This window comes from Miscanthus floridulus, chromosome 18 (assembly GCF_019320115.1).
Source record: "Miscanthus floridulus cultivar M001 chromosome 18, ASM1932011v1, whole genome shotgun sequence".
NCBI classification, from domain to species: Eukaryota; Viridiplantae; Streptophyta; class Magnoliopsida; order Poales; family Poaceae; genus Miscanthus; species Miscanthus floridulus.
Genome location: NC_089597.1, coordinates 94,951,609 through 94,974,291, shown reverse-complemented (window position 1 = coordinate 94,974,291; position 22,683 = coordinate 94,951,609). Strand labels below are relative to the sequence as shown.

General features: G+C 48.2%; 3 protein-coding genes across 4 annotated transcripts; 2 read left to right on the top strand and 1 right to left on the bottom strand.

Moving 5' to 3' along the window:
• Nucleotides 1-10,185: 10,185 nt before the first annotated feature.
• LOC136522317 (ABC transporter G family member 26-like) lies at nt 10,186-12,808 on the bottom strand. Of its 2 annotated transcripts, XM_066516150.1 has the most exons (6): nt 12,653-12,808; nt 12,280-12,563; nt 12,008-12,163; nt 11,729-11,912; nt 10,873-11,616; nt 10,186-10,771 (listed from the first exon to the last, which is right to left on the bottom strand). In XM_066516150.1, the coding sequence occupies exons 1-6, from the start codon at nt 12,806-12,808 to the stop codon at nt 10,310-10,312; spliced, it is 1,986 nt and encodes a 661-aa protein (XP_066372247.1). In that variant the 3' UTR covers nt 10,186-10,309. The 2 variants fall into 2 exon arrangements, with proteins under 2 accessions (XP_066372247.1, XP_066372246.1); XM_066516149.1 differs by having other exon boundaries at nt 10,186-11,616.
• Nucleotides 12,809-15,652: 2,844 nt separating this feature from the next.
• LOC136524214 (predicted GPI-anchored protein 58) lies at nt 15,653-16,153 on the top strand. Its single transcript, XM_066517665.1, has one exon. It carries the CDS (start codon nt 15,653-15,655, stop codon nt 16,151-16,153), a length of 501 nt encoding a protein of 166 aa, XP_066373762.1.
• A 2,728-nt stretch (nt 16,154-18,881) lies between these two features.
• Nucleotides 18,882-21,121, top strand: LOC136524213 (uncharacterized). The gene is made up of 2 exons (XM_066517664.1): nt 18,882-20,767; nt 20,878-21,121. Exons 1-2 carry the CDS (start codon nt 18,882-18,884, stop codon nt 21,119-21,121), a joined length of 2,130 nt encoding a protein of 709 aa, XP_066373761.1.
• Nucleotides 21,122-22,683: the final 1,562 nt, after the last annotated feature.

Below are 22,683 nucleotides of genomic sequence, written 5' to 3'. Positions count from 1 at the left end.
TGCGGTCAACTAAACACAGGGCTTAGGAAATGACATCCACTCAGGCTTTTACAATCACACCCGACTACCCACAGCTAACTTTCCTTACTACTCTTCTTTTCTTCTCTTCCTTGACCACATCCGTCTTTCATGCAGACTAACACCACGTCCTACGTTCTTCCTCCAAAACCACATTCTCTTGCTTTCTTTGAGAGAACACTATTTTATCAACCCGTTGTGGATTTCCTGTTTAAACACCTGAATATTTTCAAGAAGAATATTTGTAGTAAAAATGGTATGATGGTGTAACTTGGTAAGGGTACTTGGTCAACAACCTCAATACCAGCGTGTGCCGAGCAGCATCACCATGTGGCAGTTGTTCTATAGGGGGCCTCGGTTTCATCATGGCACCATAAGCTATTAACCAGGCAACTATTACCAACTTACACGCCACGAAGGCAGTGGGGTCATAGACCATAGAATAAGGGGAGTATTGCAAGGGAAGATTCAAACGACAAGGGTTCCCTTCACAACAAGAGACAAGGAATTCAAATCCAACGACAGATTTATTTTAAAGAGATTCAAGTGTTCTACTAGGACATCCACAATTAGTCGATACAGTGTCCTATGTTATCCAATCATGGCTGGTCTGTTGGTATCCGAATGGCAACTTCTCTTGTAACCCGCTTAATATCACCCATGAAAACTTTAAACACGTCTAACAAAACTTAAGGGTAGATGGACGCAATAAACATAGCAAAATAACAAAATGCATATTCCAACGATCTTATATGGGTACATCATACAAGCATCCAGTCTCCCATTCACGTCACATCATTCACCTACGGTCGGACGATCTCAACAACTACAGATGAAAAACAACAGCAAGAGTACAATACCGGAGGACAGTGACGAACAACACTACTACTACGGGTACAACATCCCAAGGAAACTAATCTACCATAGACCACACATCTTCATTCCTAGGCTCGGTGGATTCTTCTACCACCCTAGCTATGGATCTGCATCTTCTCTAGGGCAATGGCTGAGTGAGAGGAATCAAGGGCTCTACTTCTGACACTTCTGAAGGTGGAGGTGCTGACGGCGCTGCAACACTGGTTCTCCTTCTTTCTAGCGGGTGGACAGGAATCCCCTCCAAGATTGAGGGATCCTACCCTTCAGCAGTCAGCGTCCTCCGCTTGGCCCTGGTGACAAGGTAGGCCTCTCCTAGCTGATGGACATGCTGATCTTTAGCCTCCTTTAGAGCTTCCAACATGGCAGTCTCTCGACTCCCCGCGGCTACCGCACTGGCATGCGCTTCGGCAAGTTGCACCTGGAGCATCCTGGAGAAGATCTCACTTCCTCCGCCTGCCGGAGGTAGATCCTCAGTTCCAAGGCTTGCCGGTCATACTGCTCATCCATAGCAAGCAGGTATGTGGTCAAGTGCACCACGGTAGGACTATCTTCTTGCACCTCCCACCCTTACAAGGCCTCCATGTGAGCCCTCCATGCCCGCTGATTCTTGTCCAAGGGTGGGAAGAACCTCATGGGGGTATGGGCAATGGGATCTTCATAGATCTAGCAAAGGTACCGCAAGGCTTTGCGGGCCACAACCTGGTAGGTGTCGATGAAGCTAAACCCAATTGCGGTCACATTCTAGGCTCCAGTGAGGTCAGGGAACTCTTCACTCTTCCCGATGTATATAGTAACCTCACACCCCTCGGTGCCATGCTCCTCATACTCATGGCCCTCATACTCGGGATGATCTTTGACTTCGAGCTTTTGTAGGGTGGCATGCAGGATTCTGGGAAAACCCTCAACGTTTAGGCTAGTAACTACTAACCCAAGCTCCTGCCATCCCTAGCGATGGTTGTGAGGAAGGACTGAGCAAAAAGCTTGCTCAAAGGAAAAGCTGGACTAGCTAAAGGGCACCGAGTGGTGGTACCAATGGCTAACCTAGGCTCTACTTATAAAGGCGGAGCATTCTAATGCGGTCCACCGGGGTTCCTACACGGGGTCACTATGAATGAATCGACCAAATTTTTCGTGTGTTTGAGGTGAGCGAGGTCTGAGGCCATTACTGACTAGTACGACTACAGGGTAGGTGTTCGACAAGAGCGCATAAAAGAGTATGGGGAAAACATTGATCACGACAGGCAGTAAACCATGGGTGAACGCGGAGCACAAAGCCACAGTGTAGACCTAACTCTGGAATAGGAACAAGTCAGTCGTGCACAATACGACATGCAGTGACACCTATGGATGGCGTAGGTGCCAGCAATACAACACTATAATGCACAAACTAGGATATACATAAATGCACGTCCTATACATCCTTTCACTGTTGCCAACATATAGGGCAACCGTTCTCAAATTTTTGGTACATCGTTCTCTCCCTGTAGCTAGTCGGTACTATCGGACTATGCTCGGGGTCAGTGTACCTACAGAAAAATTGATTAAACCTACCTAAGTCAGCAGAGTGCCATCTATCCAGGATACACAACCATAGTAGTAGGGCTACTTATATAACTTTGCAGTTGAACTTCCTAACTTTTTGTAAAAATAGGTTATCAAATTTTAGTTTAGAAAAGGTTTTCGAAGCTTTATTTTCTCATTTATGCTCTGATACCACCTATGGCAGAACCGCCTAACCTAATGCCTCTCAGGAGTACTCATCTTCCATTAGACACTAAGCACTCAAGGGAGAACACTAAATTACTCGGTTCCGTCGAGCACACCCCAAGGAAGAACCCAAAAATCCATATTTTCATCAAGATCACAAATGAGAGAATAAAGCTTATATCATTCTTAATCATTTTTTACATCACTTTTAATACAACATCGGAGTATAATATTTATTATTATGATAGCGGAATGTAATCATATTATTAGAGTTACGAACAATTTAATGGAACATCGGAATATAAACATATGATCAAAATTACAGCGGAAATAAATACCTATTCATGACATGATGAAGTATTGATATATAAAAACTATGACAACAGATTATAAACTTTTATTTATTAAAACATTTGGTAAGAGTTATAAATAAAAACTACGACCGCAGCGTAAAGGAATCCTCTCTGAGCTCACCAGGAGGAATCCACACACAAAGGTCAGCTCTAGCCTCCACCTGTCACCTGCAACAGGGGGAAATAAAACCCTGAGTACTCAATTGTACTCAGCAAGACTTACCCGATAGGAGGAAAGAAAATACTCTAAGGATATGCAAGACTATCTGGCTTGTGGGTTTATTGCATCTACAGGAGCATTACTAAAAGTGCGTCCTTATATTCGATTTTTATTAGCAGTGCATTAGTTCATTAGCTATCCATTCTATGTAAGCATCTGTACTACTTTCAAGCAGGTGGTAAGCAATCAGATTTTCTTTTTCCATCTTTCATCTTCTAGTTCTTACTACGATGCTAAACCGTAGACAAGCCATACCGGAACGCCGACGATTCACGAATCAATGCCCCCAACTGGGTACCCCAAAAACACATGTCCCGCTTGTAGCCAGGGCACAAGCAGGCTAACCCACTACCCTCCTATCACGGGGTCTAGGTTCCCGTCCAAACTAGGACTCCAAGCCCCCGCGCCCTGAGTCCTAGACTCAGTGCAGTGCAAGGACCTCCTAACCCAAAAACCAACATGACAGTCAGTCCAGAAAGAGCTGGAACCCATTACAAGAGAGTAACAAATCTTTCAAGTGCCCATACACAAGTATGTGCTCAGGATAATAAATCTGTGGCTTGCCTAGAGCCTTATGCAACGCGCGGTCCTTAACCGACACAGATAGGGGAAATAGTGTAACCAAGCTATGTCCCATTGGCCGCAGGACACAACATCTTACACCCATCAATACCCAAACCATATCCCTGCTCGGTCACCATTTTCCTTTCTACCATTTTATATTTTCCAAGTGATAATAATACAGTAATATATTTCCTATATCTCGCGAGTGACAGGCAATCACTCGACTTCTACCGGAGTCCTATAGCATAGCAATCTACACGATCCTATCATACTAGTAAGACTCATATGATAAAGTTATATATGCAAGTAGGTTTCATTCAACTCCTTAAAACTTAATGCACAAATATAATTTAAAGTGCAGAAAGGTAGGGGTTATGCATTGGGGCTTGCCTGGATAAAATATAATCAGAAGTTAGCTTTCCATCATGGTGACACGATCTCCAAAAGCACCATTTCTCCAGCAACTCCCGATGACTCCACGATCCATCGACATCCCTATTATGATATGCAATGCGATGCAATGCAAAGACATAATTAATCGACTGCAACCAGCGTTATCCTAAATGCTAAACGATAAACAGTCAGGTCACCTACCGTTTAGCCCATTAGTTGAGCAAAATGGGTGTTTAAACGGGAAAACAGCCATTTAAATGGTCAAAACAACCAATTAAATGGAAATGGTATATCACTGTGTAGCGTTTAAATGGTGTGTAAACGGACTAAACTGGCCTGTTTAGGTGAACAGTGACTGCAACCGTGACTCGTAAAATATGATTTACGCCTCTCAAGTTAACGAGCTAGTTCTAACGACGACCGTACTTAGGCTAGATATCCATATTGTCGAATAAGGCGTTATTTCCCAACAGATGTTTTAGTTATACAGACCCAAAGTGTTTCTTTATTCCAATTCTATCGATTTAATCTTTAATCGAAATAGGGCATCATTAACTACGCTAGTAAACTAATTATTCTAGAACTACAAATATTACAGTGAGTACCTAATATTGCTAGGAGCCTACTGTAAAAATTTTAGATCCATCACTATTACCAATTTATCACTGAAAATTTCTATAAGTTCACCTTTTAACAATATTAAGCATGTTAAAATAATTAGAGCAACCCTAAAAATATACCGAATCTATGTGAACAAAATACACTATTAGATAGATCATGATTTTAGGAACTTAAAAAACTTAGTTTCACCATTTTTGGACACCCACAAAATTTTATATTGATTTTATAAAACTAAATGGCCAGCGGCCACGTATTCGGCCCAACACGGAAATCCGCACACGCGCAGCCCAAGCGCAACGGCAGTCTAGCAGCGTGGCCCGGCCCACGACGCGCGCGGCCTACTGGCCAGAAGCGGCCCAGCGGAGCAGTTGGCGGCCCAGCAACCAACCCTCCGCATGACGCAGTAACGGGCGCGGGTGGCCCAGCAAGGCGAGGCAACGGCGTGGGTGGCCCAGCAAGGCACGGCAACACTGCGGGGGCCTAGGCGCGGCAGCCAGCGGTAGGCCGACCCAGCAAGCTGGCCCACGGGGGAGAATCCAGCGACGGCGGCACCCCTTTGCGAAAAGACCCCTTTACTAACTCTAAATCAACTAAGACCCTATTTGTAAACCTATGAGTCTAGCGCTTTTGCAAAAAGAACACGGTAAAAAGTGTTATTTAAGCTTGAGTCCTCATGTATCATTTCATCCTCCTCAAAGCAGAGCACCGGCAGGGGAGGCCATCCGCCAGCCAAGAGAGCGGCTCGCCGACGGTGGTGCCATCGTGGGTCAACGTGTGAGGCAACGAGGTACCTGCCGCACCCAAAGGTGTTGGCGACAAGGCCAGGGATAGCCCAAGACGGTCTAGCCACGAGCGCTGGCGGCCGATAGGGGCGCCCAGTGGCAGCGGACATCGATGGGGACTCTGCGGGTCGTAGCCATGGCGCGATGGCGTTACCGAGCAACGTGCTGGCCACGATGAGGTGGTGGTGCGGAGCACAGTAGGCTCAGGCGCGCTGTGGGCCTACGGTCCAGAGCGGGCCGAGGGGCGTAGTGACGGTGGCCAAGGCCACTGTGTGGAGCGGCGCGGGTCCACGCAACTCGGACGCTCGCGCACACACGTGAAGTCCTGGGCGACCGCGAGCGCAACCACGGTGGGGACTAGCACGAGACAGTAGGGAGTAGGGAGCTTCACAGGGCTTGACGTCCGGGCCAGTCAATGGCGGGGCACTGCGACTATGGTAACGTGGTGCGGCAACGCGGTAGGGGCAGCGTAGAGGGCGAATGTGAGCACGCCTCAGGCAGGGGAAGGTGGTGGAGGCACGTGGAGCAGTGGACCAGCGTGGCCATGGCTTCACACGCGTGCAGGGAAAACCGAGCGACGACGGGCGAGAGAAGCGGCACAGCGGCCCGGCCGGTGCTCAGCAGTGGTGAAGGGGAGGGGATGCCGGCACTACACATAGAGGAGCGGAGAGGAGGGGAGAGGAGGAGCAGCGTTGCGGCACGGGGAAGAAGCAGCGGTCCAGTGCAGGCCGTGGGGGCAGCACGGCGCGAGGAGGACTGACATCGATGCACTGGGAAACCGGAGGAGCCGTGGCTGGGGGCCAAGACGCGCTGCGCGTGCAGAGGCAGTGAGGGCGCGGCGGCTGGCGAGGTGGCTCAGGCGCATGGAGCTGAGATGCCTCCACTCGGTTGCAGAAAAATAAAGGGAGAGGAAGAGAGGGCACGAGCAGTGCGAGACAGCAGCGGCAGCGGGCCACGACGACATCGAGGATAGGGCATGGGGTAGGGCGCACGGAATCAGAGCAAGGAAGCTTGAGTGGGCTCGCCAGGCTAATACAGCGCGAACAGACCGACAGCGGCCACGAGCACGTGGCCCAGTTGACGAACAGAGAAAAACTTGCGTGATGCATTGAATCAGAGCCATGAGGTCTGAGCGGGGTACGTTGGCTAGCGGCAGAGTAGCCAAGACAAGCATGGACAGACCGCAGAGGCAGGCAAGACAAGACCGAGGCAGCAGAAATAGAAAAGGAAGGAAGAAAACAACGAGAGTGACCAGCCAACTTCATTAACGCCGGGACAGTGCGGCGTGCGTCGGCAGCATTGCAGATTGATGGGACGATGCGAGCAGCAGGCCGACCATCTTTCTTAAGGGCAAAAGACAGCGGCAGCGTAGCAGCAGCAAGAACGCTCACACAAGGCGTCGGGCATAGGACAACAGTGGCATGGATGAGGCGGTGAATAATTGTCATGCAACGAGTACGCTGTACGCCAGGAAAAATAAATGAAGCTGCCGCGCGCTCTCTCTCTCTCGTCAGTTCGTGCTTTCAGGCCAATCACGTTGAATTTATGAGGCGGCCAGACGGGCATCTGTCGTGGGTACGTTACCAATTATCACGGGGACTCATACGAGTCTATACGTAAAAACATATCCCTAGACCAAGGCTTTTCAACAAAGCTCGAATTTAAATTAGATTCAAAAGCTATATACATATATCGTTCTATTTATTAATGGATTTTATTTTATTTATAAAAATCGCTTTTCATGCTTAATCTAATAGAATAAACCGTTCGCTATCTATCGGCTAGAATTGTTGTCCAACATTCTTAAATATCTTTACGCACTAAGTAATTTAACTTGGACGTTGATTCGAGTCCACAAAACTGAGTCACCGGATTCACTCATCGCTTCAAGTACTTTTTAAATCAAAAATCCAAGAAACCCGTTTTTGGAAATTTTACTTAGGCCTAAATCGCGGTGCTAAACGAGCTCGTAACACTAGAGGTGTTACACACGTGGATATCCGACGCCATCATATCTAAGGCAATAGGAACGAATCATTCTATTATGCTTTCCATATAACATATTAGGAAAAACATTTGTTAACTGATTAGACTATAACCCTACCCCTCGGACTATATAAGGAGGGGTAGGGGCCCCAATCGGGATCTCACCCTTTACATTCTATCGCATAGCTACAATCAGCGACCTCCATAACTGAGCATAAGAATACAGAGAAAGCCACTTTAAACTAGGATGTAGGACACCACGTGCCTTAATCAGTATAAATCACTGTGTCTTGTGTGGTACCCATCTGATTTCCTGTACATGAATACGATGATCGATATTGCCGGAGCAAATTATTTCGACAGTTGGCGCATCAGGTAGGGATCTTTTGCATGCAGATTTATTGTGTTTCAGATGGGCCTCATCACCAAGATCAATGATGGCGCCGACCGGATGCAACAGGATGACAAAATCACTTCTGGCGGCTTGGCCTTCGCCGCTGATGAGTTTGGGAATTTGCATCTACAAGATCCCGAACCACACACACAGAAGGAGCAACCACCTCCCGTCTGTGCTTTCATCGCTGGACTTGAAGGTGCCATGGAGGCGGGGCCAATCGAGCTAGCCCACCACATGAACCTCGACGCCAATGAAGCCTTCTCCAAGTTCAGCCGGGAGTACCTCCTCGACATAGCTTTCGAGATCTAGAAAGATCCACGCTGGACCCGTGACACAGATGCGCCACCGCTACCCGACAACCCCCTGCCTAAATTCCCAATCAGGCTCAGGAATGTAGCGGTGAACTCATGCCTTACGGCTTCGCAAAGTCGTCGAGATTCCCCTTAGGCTATCCGTACTCGTCGACCTCTATTTCCATCTCTTAAAAGGAATATTCTATCCTAGTCATCGAGATTCTCTACTCTATACGTATTTCTCCCACACCCGTGTTATCTCTATCCTATACTCTATACCAACTACTCCATATTTTATTCTCCTCTCTCCCCCTTTCTCTCTCCCCAACTCTCAAACTATCTGCTATAGTGTTGCTATAGTGTTTGGCGTGGCTCCCTCGCGTGCGTGGTCTGTGGCGGTTTCATGTGCAGCCGGTACGCTCCCGGGGCGTTTGCAGGCACGCGGTACGCTACCGCTGGCATACCGGCCGCTTTAGCGCTGCACGGTGCGGACAGCCTTAACGGGGTTGAGCCCTCTCGGCTAAGGAGAAAGGACCGCAAGCGCAAGAGCCGTAACATCAGCCACAAGTAGAAGTGAGGCAACAAGGATAGGTTTGACGAGATCATGAACGGTCCGTGCCAAAATCATGGTTTTTGGGTGATCCACCTCGCCAAAGATTGCATCGCCTATAGAAGGAATCTCGCCGAGGAAGAGAAGGCGACAAAAAGGGACCCCCTGATCAACAAGGACAAGCGATGCAGGGAAGATGAGCAGGACACTAGGCACGTCATGATCATCTTCGGTGGACCTGAAGCTTACCAATATAGACAAAGTAAGAAGTTGACACGCAAAGACGTCTACGCCGCGGTGCTCGCTACACCCCTTCATCCACGATGGTCCGAATGACCGATCACCTATGACATGAGCGACCGCCCTGATCACATCGTCGAGGCCAGTCGGTTCCCCAGGTTGTTAGTGCGATGGTGGAGACTGTAAAGATGACCAAGATCCTCATGGGCGACCTGGATGGACTGGCTTCACTTGCCTAATGTGGATGTTCACCCGCAGCCGTTCATGGAGTGGTGACTGTCCAATAGGAAGCGCGTCGACAAGCACTACAGGCGCGGGTTTGACTCCATCGTGTTCTTGATCGGTTGGATGCTCTGGAAACAAAGGAACGCGAGGACCTTCGATGGCAGTACACGTACAGCGAGGGAGCTCGCCGTGGACATTCGCCTCGTCGCGGAGGACTGGCGAACGGCTGGGTACAGGTAGCTCGGCATCCATCTGTCTGGACGCTGAGCGCAGTCCCATGGAGTTCTTAAATTTGGTTCAATCATGTAGTCCCCTGTGTTGTCCGGTGGGTGCGTGTGTGTTGGCCTTGATAATCAGAGTATTACCGAGTTTGTTGTTTCGCTTAAAACTCTATCTCTGCTTAATGAAATACGCGTCGAAAGGCGTCGTCTCAAAAAAAAATATTGAAGATCAAAACAGGAGGCTGTGCACCTCACAGGATCCGATCCATGGAATTGTCCCTGGAGGACAAGTGATGCCTTTGGGCACAGTGGCCCTTAGGGTCACCTTTGGCGAAGCGGTAGGTCGTCGACTTCAAAGGGTCGTACCGCGCCATATTCGAGAGGCCATGCTATGTCAAGTTCATGGTCATCCCACACTACACCTATCTCAAGATGAAGATGCCAGGCCCTCATGGCATCATTACGGTGGCCGAGAAATTCTAGGACGCCCACCAATGTGACAAGCTAGCCGTCGAGCACGCCGTACGGGCCCTTCACTCTGACGAGCTTGAACTCAAATACGAGATTCAACGAAACCCAGACTCGGGGGCTCCAAAGTGCTGCGCTCCCAAATAGAGAAAGAGGTAGCCAAGCTCCTAGCTGTGCAGTTCATCAGGGAGGTTTTGCATCCAGACTAGTTAGGTACTAAAAAAGAACAATGGAGAATGCTGGTTGACTATGCAGGCCTTAACAAGACATGTCCCAAGAATCCTTATCCTTTATCTCATATAGATCAAATAATTAAGAACTAACAATCCTTAGCATGCAAAGCATCGCTGATACACATCGCCGTGCAGCCATTTTCCGTCAATAACTAACAATCCTTAGCATTCACACCGGCACGCGAAATTGCACCCCAAATTAATTAAGAATGAAACCGGTCGGTGCAGAGGTAGGTTGGTGATCACAAGGGCGTGAGGGTAATCCGCTTGAGGAGGCAGAAGTAGGCGAGGAATCGGTAGGCGAGCGCCATGGCGAGCAGGATCCAGACCTCGCGCATGCCGCCGTCGAGGTCCACGGTGCCGAACGACGGCGACGACTGCAGGCGCTGGCAGCCGCCCCGGCTGGCGCAGTTGTACGTGAGGTGGCCGTGGTACTGCGCTTTGAGCAGCAGGTTGAAGCCGTAGTGCATGAAGGAGACGTACTTGAGCCAGCGGATGAACTTGGGGATGTGCTGGACGTAGTAGCCGCCGGTGAGGAGGAAGAGCATGAGCACGAGCGACGCCATGACCCCAGCCCTCTTGACGCTGAGGATGGCGGCGCCCAGCAGCTCCCCGGTGCCCTGGCTGGTGAACACGATGAGCAGCGTGGCGAGGAGCGTGAGGAAGAAGCACGGCACGGTGCGGCGGAGGCCCGCCATGAAGTAGAGGATGGTCATGAAGAGCACCAGGTACACGACGTGCGGCACGGCGTCGCACAGCGAGCTGCTGGCGTAGTAGGCGCTCAGCCGGTACATGTCCGCCTTGCGCTCCTTCACCAGGTACAGCTTCTCGAAGGGGAACACGTAGACGGAGCCGAACAGCGATGACGACGTCCAGAAGATGCAGATGTAGAAGATGAGCCCCACCTGGTCCCGCAGCTGCGCCTCGTTCCCGGTCTGGGACTTCCACCAGAGGAGGCCCAGCAGGAGCGCCACGCCGACGGCCTGGGCGAGCCGCATCTTGTCCAGGTAGTCTGAGGCGCGCTCCCGGAACGTGCGCCGGGACAGCACGGTGAACTGCTGGAGCCAGCCGATGCTACGGCGGTGGTCCTTACGCGCCCGCAACGCCAGCCGCAGCTGCTCCGTGGGCGGCACCCTGCTTCTCCCACCAGCGCCGGCGCCGCCCCCCGCCCGGAACTTGACCTGCAGGTGCCTGATGACCTGGGACCTGAACTCCTGCGGGTCCGGCGAGCCGCGCAGCGCCTCGGGGACGCTGATGTCGTCAAGGTTGCCGGTGGCGAGGTCCAGCAGGAACTCGGCCGGGTTCATGGGGATCTCCGGAACGAAGCCCAGCGAGGAGAAGTGGTGCATGCAGTCCCGGGCCTTGCCGTGGTAGATGGCGTGCCCGTCGGAGATGAGCAGCAGCTTGTCGAACATGTAGAACATCCGGCTCGACGGCTGGTGGATCGTCGTGATGATCGTCCTGCGCGTCTGCAACATAACCATCCAGGATCGATCGAATTAATTAATAACATGATCGTCGTAGTCGTCGTCGGTGGCGTTGCTGCGCACAAATGTATGTGGCGTACTATATAGCTGCTACCTTGGCGAGGCGCTGGAGGACGAGGATGAGCTTGCTCGCCGACGTGGAGTCGAGACCGGAGGTGGGCTCGTCGAGGAGGAGCAGCGTCGGGTCGACGAGGATCTCGTTCCCGATGCTGGTCCTCTTCCTCTCGCCTCCTGACACCCCCCTGACGAACGCTCCTCCGATCTTGGTGTGCCGGCACCTGACCATGCAATCAAATGAGAATCGCATCGCAACTCATTCGATCGCCATGCATACATGTGAAAACTAAACTCCCCGTGGAAATTCAAATTCCACCTCTCTAGATTCAGCTCGGTGATGATGGCGTCGACCCTGTCGCGCTTCTGCTGCTTGGACATGCAAGCAGGGAGCCTCAAGAAGGCGGCGAACACCAGGGTCTCCTCCACCGTCAGCTGTGGGAAGAGGACGTCGTCCTGAGTCACAAATCCAATCCTGCAGCCGGCGCAAAGATTAATAACACAAAGAAATGTCACTGAATCTAGCTCGTTTCTTTACTAACCCGTTATTAAGTTGAGTGAAAATTCTTGCTTGTTACAGTTTTAATTTACCTCCTTTTGAGGCAGGGGCTGTAGGGAGTGTCGTTGTAGGTTATCTGGCCCTTGATGCCGCCATCGAGCCTGCCTCCCAGGATCTTGAGCAAGGTGGTCTTGCCGCTACCAGATGGGCCCATCAGCGCTAGGATCTCACCGGGGTCCACACTCCCTGCAATGCCCTTGAGGATGTGCTTGCAGCTGCTGCCCTGATCCACCGTCATCTGGGATGCAAACGCCACTCTTACAGCTGTGAGGGGGTTCTTCAAAGTCATCTTCACCCTGTACTCCACATTCTCGAACTGCGTTGTCGCGCTTGCACATATCAGAGTTTCTTTTACAGCCTACTAAAACAGGAGTGCGATATATTTGTAGTAGAAAAGTGTAATACCTTGAGGAATATTGGAAGAGGGCCATCTTTTGTTGGCCACAGATGATCCTCCTCCACCTCGACTTCGGCATCAGCATCTCCATTGCCTTGCCAGGAAGGAGGAAGATGTTGACACTCCACAGTGGTAATTTCCATCCTCTCATCACTCATCTCCATTGGTAAGGCAAGAAAGTTGTTTTAAGAGAAACCAGGAAGGAGCGAGAAAGTTGTTTCAAGAGGAAGCCAAGTATATGACATCCCTCTTCTTTTATGAAGTAGTAGGAAATGAGAGAGGTGTGAGCTTAGGTAACTACTTTTATGAAAAGTAATTCAATATCCACAAGGTATGTTATATATATTTCTAAATTACACACTTATACAATCGTGAAGCTACAAGTCAGCATAATACACCATATAGACCAAGTGAACATGTATATATTAGAATAAATATTTAATTTTAATAGCTTATGAAACATGAAAAATATTCACTTAACAAACCACACAGCAATTACAATGAAAGTTCGCTTTAATTTATATTAATACCCCCATGAAAATAAATTTCATTAATTATTATTTCAAATACATTTATAAATTTTGACTAAATATTATATCATATCACCATTGTTAATTTAATTTTAAGCACTCTGTGTTATATAAAACAATACTACTAGATATATAATCATGTGTATAACAAATTCAACATGTGTAGTGCATGGGTGCAAGTTGAGTTTTGACTTAACATATAGAAAATACTACTACTATGACCCAAACTCTTTTATTATAAATAAAAAATTTAAAATTTTGAATAAATGATAATAAAAACTAGAGTTCCAACATATATTAGATGTTAAAAGCTGAAAATTAAACTATAGATTAAGTCACAGAATGCGATGCAACAAGAGCTTATATATTAACTTGTTAAGCTTAGGTTTCAACTAAATGCATATCATGTTAAAAAAGAGAGAAATTCTATAAATTCTATCTAAAGGTGACCAATGAAGGCTCCATGTTTCTGACCAACAATTAGGTAAAATCTAAATACCAATGATAGAAATAGGTACCAGACACGCTAAAAAAGATAAATCCTAGAAATTCTCACATTATTAATAACAAATATCCGGTCTTTAATTTAATAGACTCTAATCATCATCACTGATAATAGTCATTGAATCTATTTTAATTTATAAAAAATCACCCACTTCTGCCACTATGCGAACATGCTTTTAGGTGACGTATGACTTCAAAGTCATCTAGGCCGACTTTGGCCCACCTCCGATTCATTTGTGATCCGAGCACTCTAGCTCTCTGTGATGTGTGACCGATTTTTCACCCTGTTCGCTTGTTGGTTTTAGCCAACCCAAACCAACCAGCCAACAGTATTTTTCTCTCACAATAAACCAGCACCAGCCAGCCCAAATCAGCCCAGAAACCAACCAGCGAATATGCCGTTTGTGTCAACAGATTGATACCGGCTTCATTCAATCCATCCAACAAATTATGCATGCTCATTGAATGAGCCATATTATTGGACGGTACGAGTATTCTATGTATGAGCCATATTATTGAGAGAGATTGGTAATAGATAGAACTGGAAAGACCCTCGGTCCGCTTCTTCAGCTTCACCAAGTGATGGCCGTCCCCGCCGTGTTGTTCCTTCTCCTTGCATTGTAGAGGAAGAGGTCCACAGAGTAACTGAGATCTGAGAGCTTGTGAGGGAAACATTAACCAGAGAAGGAAACGTAGGTGGGAAAGCTGGGTTTATGATTTTCTTTTTCCGTCAGCTTGATCCCACAGCGAATTGATGTAGCATGTAGTGTCCTATATATTTTATGAGTTACAATTAGGTGAGGACGCAGTAAGTTAAGAGTACTATTTTACTAGTTCAATAGTATGTGCCACATACTTTGCTCAACACACACCTTATCCAACTATTGCTCACGAGAAGCAGTAGAGGAGGAGATTAACATAAGAAATTCCCATAGAAAATAGAACTGCTTAGCCATCATTTTGGTAGATTAAAATTTTGATTAACAATAATAACCTTAGGATCTATTTTATTTAATAAGAAACTAGTCAAAGCATCATGTCATCAATCCAACTGACTCTAATCATCATTAAAAATAATAGTCATTGGTTCTATTTTGTTTTGTAAGAAATTACCCATCTTTGACATTGCGATGAGAATTAGTCTGAAGTAACCTTGAGAATTTTTATTTAAATTACCCACCTTAACTATTATGAAAGGTAATCTAAGGGCTGTTTGGTTCGCCTAGTAGCTACTAAATTTAGTAACTTTTAGTCACTTTAGTAACTTTTTAACCAACCGCTATGACTAAAAGCTATTAAAAGGGCTTTAGTCCTCTCTAGTAACTCTGGAGTTACTAAAAGTGACTAAACCGTTTAGTGATCACATGTAGAGATGTTTGGGTTTTAGGCATCTGACGTCACAACTTGCTCTAAACTTTCTCAATTTTTTACCAGAGCCTCCACATGCGATGACAACACACCTCGACAAGTTTCGTCATTTTCGGACTTCGTTTGTATTTTATATAATTTAAAAACACTTTTCCTGCAGGTAACTCGTCATGTTACGACACTAACATGGTTGGTCGTAACTTCATGCGAGGTCCTGGATACGGCCTCAACATACGCCGAACATCATGAATACCATTTTTGAATGAACAAATTCCATTATTTCATGTACCTGCAGTTCAAATTTGGAATTGTCGGAAAAATTCAACGAAACAAAAATAATTAAAGTAATATAGCACACAAACTCAAAATTGTCCCAAATTTTGAAGTTGAGGTGTAATTACTGTATCAAGACCCCACAAAAAAATAGGAAGAAAAAAAACAAAAAAAAATATTTATTTGCCGAGTGCCAGGGGTGGCACTCGGCAAAGGGGTCCTTTGCCAAGAGCCGGCCACGTGGCACACGGCAAAGGCTGTCGCCCTGGCCGACCCTAATCCTACCACATGGCAGGCCTTTGCCGAGTGCCACGTGGCCGGCTCTCGGCAAAGATGGCGTCTTTGCCGAGTGCCGATCTGGCACTCGGCAAAGCCTTTAACCTAAAGGCCGACACGGGCCGGCCCAACCCCCACTCCCCACTCCTCACTCCTCACTCCTCCCTCGCGCTGCCGCCGCCGCCCTCCCGCCGCCGCCGCCCCTTCCTCCGACGCGCCCGCGAGCAGTCGGCCAGCGGCCCGAGCTCCCCCGCCCGCCCCGCATCCCCGGCTGCCGCGCCCCTTCCTCCGACGCACCCGCGAGCAGCCGGCCGGTGGCCCGAGCTCCCCCGCCCGCCCCGCATCCCCGGCTGCCGCGCCCCGAGCTCCGACGCGCCCGCGAGCAGCCGGCCGGCGGCCCAAGCTCCCCCGCCCGCCCCGCATCCCCGGCTGCCGCGCCCCGAGCTCCGCCCCGCGCTGCCCAGAGATCCCTTCTCCTCCTCGCCACCGTGGAATTTCGTGGTCCCGTTCTCCATCTACTGCAGGCGTGGATCGTGGCGGTGGAAGCTCCCTCCTTGAGCATAGAGCACCCTGCCGTCCATCCGGTCAAGAAGACTTGACCACATCCCTGCAGCCGCCGCGGACGCGCCCGTCCATCCGACAGTACGCAGCGGCGCTGAGGTATGCTCCCTATCCTCTGCTAGATCCATGAGGTACACTGTAGCTCCAGATTTCCATGTATGTTGATGCTAGTCTAAGATTATTTCCTGGAATGGCCATGATAGTATAAGAGAGAAGTGATGGCTGGTTCTTTGTGGTCCATGCACTACCTTATTGATTAATTAGAACAAAATCTTAGCTTAATTACCTGCAACTTCTTCCTCGTCTTATTGGTTAGTGTGATTTAACTTTATTATTAGATACTAATGCTATCAGCTTTATAATTATGGAGAGAAAAAATGATAGCTCACTTACTCTTGCACTGAACCTGCCAGTTCTGTTCTGTTGGAACTGAACTTAAGAATAAACAGTCTGTTATTCCTGTTCTTTGTTACAAATAACTTGTGGATTTGTTTCTGTTAGACAGGCTATTAGGGGCCTAGCTATGTTTAAGCCGTGGGTGGGCTTAGGCCCATGCACTTAGGGTTGCTGCTGCCTATAGCTTTGGCGCACCCTGTGGTTGCCTGTAACCCTGTATATATGCATATGTATCATGTACTTGACAATCATCAATCTAATCCCACGCAATATTCTCTGCTTTTACAGTTTCTGTTTGACATGTTGTAAACTAAGCTCTTGTCTATCTTGGGCTCTATTTTATTGGACGAATATTTTTTATTCTCAGTCTGCTTTCAATTTTTCTTGAATCCGGATACAGTTTTATCAAGCTTTATTTAGAAGTAAAGGTGTTCTCTTTATTATATAACTTCAAATGTAACATTCAATTTGTATCATATTCTATTGAATAATAACTGCAAACCAGATTACACTGTTATTTGTTCAGCACAATAAGAACAGAGAAATAAATATATCATGCACATAGAGCGTCCTTGTATTGCACGCTATTCCACAAACTGATACAAACTATTTTGCACGCTACATAGATACATACATCATAAGCATACCTCCAGTGTTATAGTAGATTTTAAAATACTGAAACCCATACTAATGCAAGCATAGCTAGGAAGTACAAGTACTGCAAATCTGCTAGGCAGATAGCTGAGTGACCTGACCTATATAGATGTATTCCTTCAGGCTTCAATAGTGAGGGCCTTATTTACCGTAACCAAATAGTGGAGCCAACATCATGGTTTCTTCATATTCTATCACATCATGGTTTCTTGATCTTCCATCTTCCAGAATACCTCAGGATATTTGTAGTCCCACATAGCAGGTGATGCTAGATGACAGGGGATACTGCTGCATGTCTTCTCATTTCCTTCAGCAATCTCTCTGTATTCACCTAAATTTAGTAACTGAGAGAAGTTACTATCTAGAAAAACTTCAGATCAAACCTGTTCCCCCACCGAGCATGGAGCTCAATAATAAGGCGTTCTTCTTGTGGTGACATGCGGCCATGCTTGAGGCTAGGATGAAGGTAGTTCACCCACCGCAGGCGGCAGCTCTTTCCTGTCCTGTTGAGTCCTGCATGAACATAGAGATTGTATAGTATGAAGAGGACTGGTTAGACAGGAAGACATTTATGTTTGCGACTTTGCGCTAATGATAGCAAAATAGCTACCTAAGTTGCAGTTCGCCAACCCCTCAAACCCCGCCGCGGCCCTTGCTATATTCTTGATATTTGGTTAATGCTTTTCTCCCTTTTCCTTAGAATGATTCATATCCTTGTTTTCCTATTGCTGTCTTTTGGGTTGCAGATTTTTTATAAGTAAGAAATTATAAATATAAACTCAGAAATTATCTACCTGCATCTCTAATGAGCCAAATCCACCTTCTGAATCTAGAATATTTTCTTGTTTTGCAGAGAAGAGCGGATCTGGAGTAGCCCCGCGCCGTGCCGGTCTGCCTGCATAGCGTCGCTTCACCACAGCACCGCCACCCTAGGTATAACCCCTGTACCCGTACCTTGGTCGTAGATCTCGTCACCCAGTTAGGCGTCTCCCGTCCGAAAGAGATACGGTCGGAGGTATGCAGGTCTTTGCATATCTGCGACCGTATCTATTTCAGATTGTCCATGTTTTTTAGACAGCCCGCAGATGCGTAGATGAGTTAGCTTCCATGTTCTGCTCCCGTCTGAGTCGGAGTTTCAGCAGCACCTCCCCGTGTTCTTCGGATACACACTCTCCCTGCGGGGACGTGTATCGGGAGAACAGCAGGGAGGTGCTGCCGAAATTCTGACTCGGACGGGGGCAGAACATGGAAGCTAACCCATCTATGCATCCATGGGTGGGATTAGGACCTATCCGTCACCTATTAGATGGTAGGAACGCCGTGTAGATGCAAATACATGTTTTATTACCCGCTTACATTGGCGCATGACAGAGGATGGCTGACCATGAGTGGATGTACACGGGTTTCGCAAGTAAGAGCTCTGAATGGGTTAGGGGGGGCCGATGCTTTCCTGGAGCATGCATTTGGCCCAGCTGCTAAAGGGTCGAGTCGGATGCCGTGTCCCTACAGCAAGTGTAAGAACAAGAAAAAGAAACGAAAGCGTGCCGTGGGAGTAGATATTCACAATAACGGATTCGTTCCAAACTATACCCGCTGGATCCACCATGGTGAACACCATCGTATTAGGGAGGAGGTGGTGAGACCCCTCCTTGAGGAGTATGATGCAGATGCCGGGATGGCAGACATGATGGTAGACTTTCATGAAGCACGGTTCGTTGAAGGAATGGAGGTGGAGGATGATCCAGAGGAAACCGCAAAGGCGTTCTACACCATGATGGAGGCGGCACAGAAGCCCCTTCACGAGAAGACAATGGTTTCGCAACTAGATGCCATTTCACGCCTAATAGCATTGAAGTCGCAATTGGGCATTAGTCGAGATGGCTTCGATCTCGTGTTGACAGTTCTTGGCAAACTGCTTCCGGATCCTCACACCCTGCCGAAGAACACGTACGAGTCACAGAGACTCCTTCGTGCACTTAAGATGCCGTATGAGGGGATCCAAGCTTGTCCAAAGGGGTGTGTCCTATTCAGGGGAGACCACGAGAAAGCAACACACTGTCCAAAGTGCAAAGCCTCTAGGTTTGTGGAGGTAGAAGGCAGTGATGGCAAGAAGAAACAGTCTAAGATCCCCGAGATGGTCTTACGGCACCTTCCTTTCCTATGGAGGATCCAACGGCTGTACATGACAGAGGAGTCTGCGAAACAAATGACGTGGCACAAGAATGGCAAAATATACAGTCCTAACAAGATGGTACACCCAGCGGATGGTGATGCATGGAAGCACTTCGATGACATGAATCCTGGCAAGGCTATGGAGGCTCGGAATGTACGTGTAGCGCTGGCAACAGATGGGTTCAACCCGTTTGGAATGATGGCAGCCCCGTACACTTGTTGGCCCGTGTTCGTGATCCCCCTCAATCTTCCCCCCAGCATCATGTTTGAACCCAGGAACATCGTCTTGACGCTGATAATACCTGGACACCCGGGCAACAATATGGGTGTGTTCATGCAGCTAGTGTGGGATGAATTGCAACATGCTTGGGAAGAGGGGGTACTGACGTACGACCGAGCTACAAAGAGGAACTTCACAATGCATGTGTGGTACCAGTATTCAATGCATGACTTCCTGGCGTATGGCTTATTCAACGCGTGGTGTGTTCACGGGAAGTTCCCTTGCCCAACATGCAAGGCAGATGTGATGTTCACCTGGCTGCACAAGGGTGGCAAGTATTCTTCTTTCAACAAACATCGTCAATTCCTGCCTGAGAACCATGAATTGAGACGAGATGAAAAGCACTTCACGAAAGGTGTTCAAGTCACCGACCCCATTCCTCAGGTTAAGAGCCCTGCCGAGGTCCTTGCCGAGATAGAGGCTCTCCAAATTGATGAAGTCAACGATGGTTTTATTGGATATGGTAACAACCACATGTGGACTCATATATCGGGCTTGACTAGGCTCCCGTACTTTAAGCACCTTCTTCTTCCACACAACATCGATGTAATGCACACAGAAAAGAATGTCGCTGAGGCACTCTGGGCAACACTCATGGACATTGGTAAAAAGTCAAAGGACAACGTTAAGGCTAGACTAGACATGGAAAAGATTTGCGATAGACCAAAGCTAGTGATGAAGACCCCTATGCCAGGCAAGAGATGGAAAAGGGGCCCGGCCGATTACATCCTGAAAAGGGCCGATAGGAAGGAAGTACTGCAGTGGATGAAGACATTACAGTTCCTGGATGGGTATGCGGCGAATCTGAGTAGGAGAGTGAACTTGCAGACTATGAAAGTCTTAGGGATGAAGAGTCATGACTTCCACATATGGATTGAGCGGATCCTTCCTATGATGACCCGGGGATACCTCCCCGAGCCAGTGTGGCGCATCCTGGCAGAGTTGAGCTTTTTCTTCCACCAGCTTTGTGCCAAGGAGTTATCTCGGGACGTTTGTGTTGACCTAGAGAAGGCTGCACCTCTGTTGCTCTGCAAGTTGGAGATGATATTTCCACCCGGCTTCTTCCTGTCGATGCAGCATCTGATTTTGCACCTACCGCACGAGGCACAGTTGGGGGGGGGGGGCCGTGCAGGCCCATTGGTGCTATCCAATCAAGAGGTGTCTAAAGCTTCTTCGGAAAAGTGTAGAAATAAAGCCAAAATTGAGGCTTCCGTGGCAGAGGCATTCATTTTGAGGAGGTGTCGATATTCACACAGGCGTACTATACTGAGAAACTTCCCAGCGTGCACAATCCAACCCCTCGTTACAACGCCGACGAGAACTCATCTAACCTCAGCCTTTTCCAAGGGGATCTCAGAAGAGGAAGCCCAGGTACCAACAAGAAATTGACCCATGATGAGTGGCGCACTATCATGATCTACTTGTTGTTGAACCTTGATGAAGTGATTCCTTATCAGAAGTAAGTTCTCAATGAGCTTGTTACATACGCCGTGACTATCCTCCACCTATCGATCCGACCCCCTTGTCTCTTGTTTTTTCAGGGAATATATTAATGAACACTAGAGAGGCAATAGGGCTCCTACCGAGCAAGAAGAAGACCATCTTCTCAGACATGGTGTGCCCGATTTCATTTCCTGGTTCTCTACAAAGGTACCATCCAACTAACCTCATTTGCTCCTAGAAGATTCCACTTTGCTCCTAGGAGCGAGTAATGTAACGATCTACCTATCCTGACCTTGCAGGCCCACACGGATGCGGAAATGGGTGATGAATTGAAACAAGTGGCCGGTGGCTTCTCCCGTAGGGTCAAGTCATTCACCATTTTATGATGTGAATGGCTATCGCTTTCGCACGAGAGCCTACGAGGAGAGTCGGGCCAACCTAAAAAACCATGTGCAGCAGAGTTCGTACGCCCGACACAGATGAGAAGGACTATTATGGCATAGTCGAAGAGATATACGAGCTCAAATTTAAGGGTGCCAAAGCTTTTAAGCCAGTGGTATTCAAATGCCATTGGTTCGATCCTGATGTCACAAAAAAAGACCTTAAGATTGGGCAAGTCAAAATTCGACAGGATTCCAATTATAAAGGAGACGATTGTCTATATTGTGGCTAATCAACACGCCATGCAAGTGTATTACCTCCCATGGGCGTGCCAAAAAGACGAGAAGCTTGCGGGTTGGAGCCTTGTGCAGTTGGTCTCGCCGCGCGGTAAAGCGGCTGTCCCAAACGATGATGATTACAACTTTGACCCAAACAAAGATGAGTTCTATCAACCTGAGGGGCTAGAAGGGAGTTTGGAGATAGACATTCTTTCGCTCATGGGCATGGAAGTAGACAACGACATCGATGAGGACGAGGGTGATGAGGTGCAGGATGCTAAGGACTTACGAATCCTTGAGCGATGGCAGATGGAGTGTGATGGAGTTGAGGACGATGTAGATGATGATGATGGAGATGATGAGGACGATGGAGATGATGCCCGACACTTAAGAGAGCTCGATAATATTGATAGTGATGACGACAATAGTGATGATGACAATAGTGATGACGACTACACGCTAGCCATATTGCCGTTCGCGAGATAATTTCTAATTCATGTAATACTATATTGTTATTATTATTACCTTGCAATTATTGTTTTCTTTACAAGTACTTGTCAGTTATTTATGCTAACTGTTTTAATCTTTGTCATTTGCAGGCACTCGACAAAATGTCGGGCGGAAGGCGGCAGCGGCCGCATCGACAGGTCTGCTCGTAGTACTAGATCCGCCACGAGGAGCAGGCGACCACCGTCGACGAGGAGGAGGAGCAGTTGGTGGAGCCGTCGACCAGTAGGGGGGCAGCGGACGTCGCACGTCGACGAGGAGGCTGCAGTTCGAGGAGGCCCCGCAAGAGGGGACGACGATGATGATGACCGGTGACGGCGGCGGCGATGACGACGACGACGATGGGGGCGAGCCAACACCAGGCGAGACGGCTTCCTCAGGTTCGAGCAAGCCCTACCAGCGCAGGCCCTCATCGC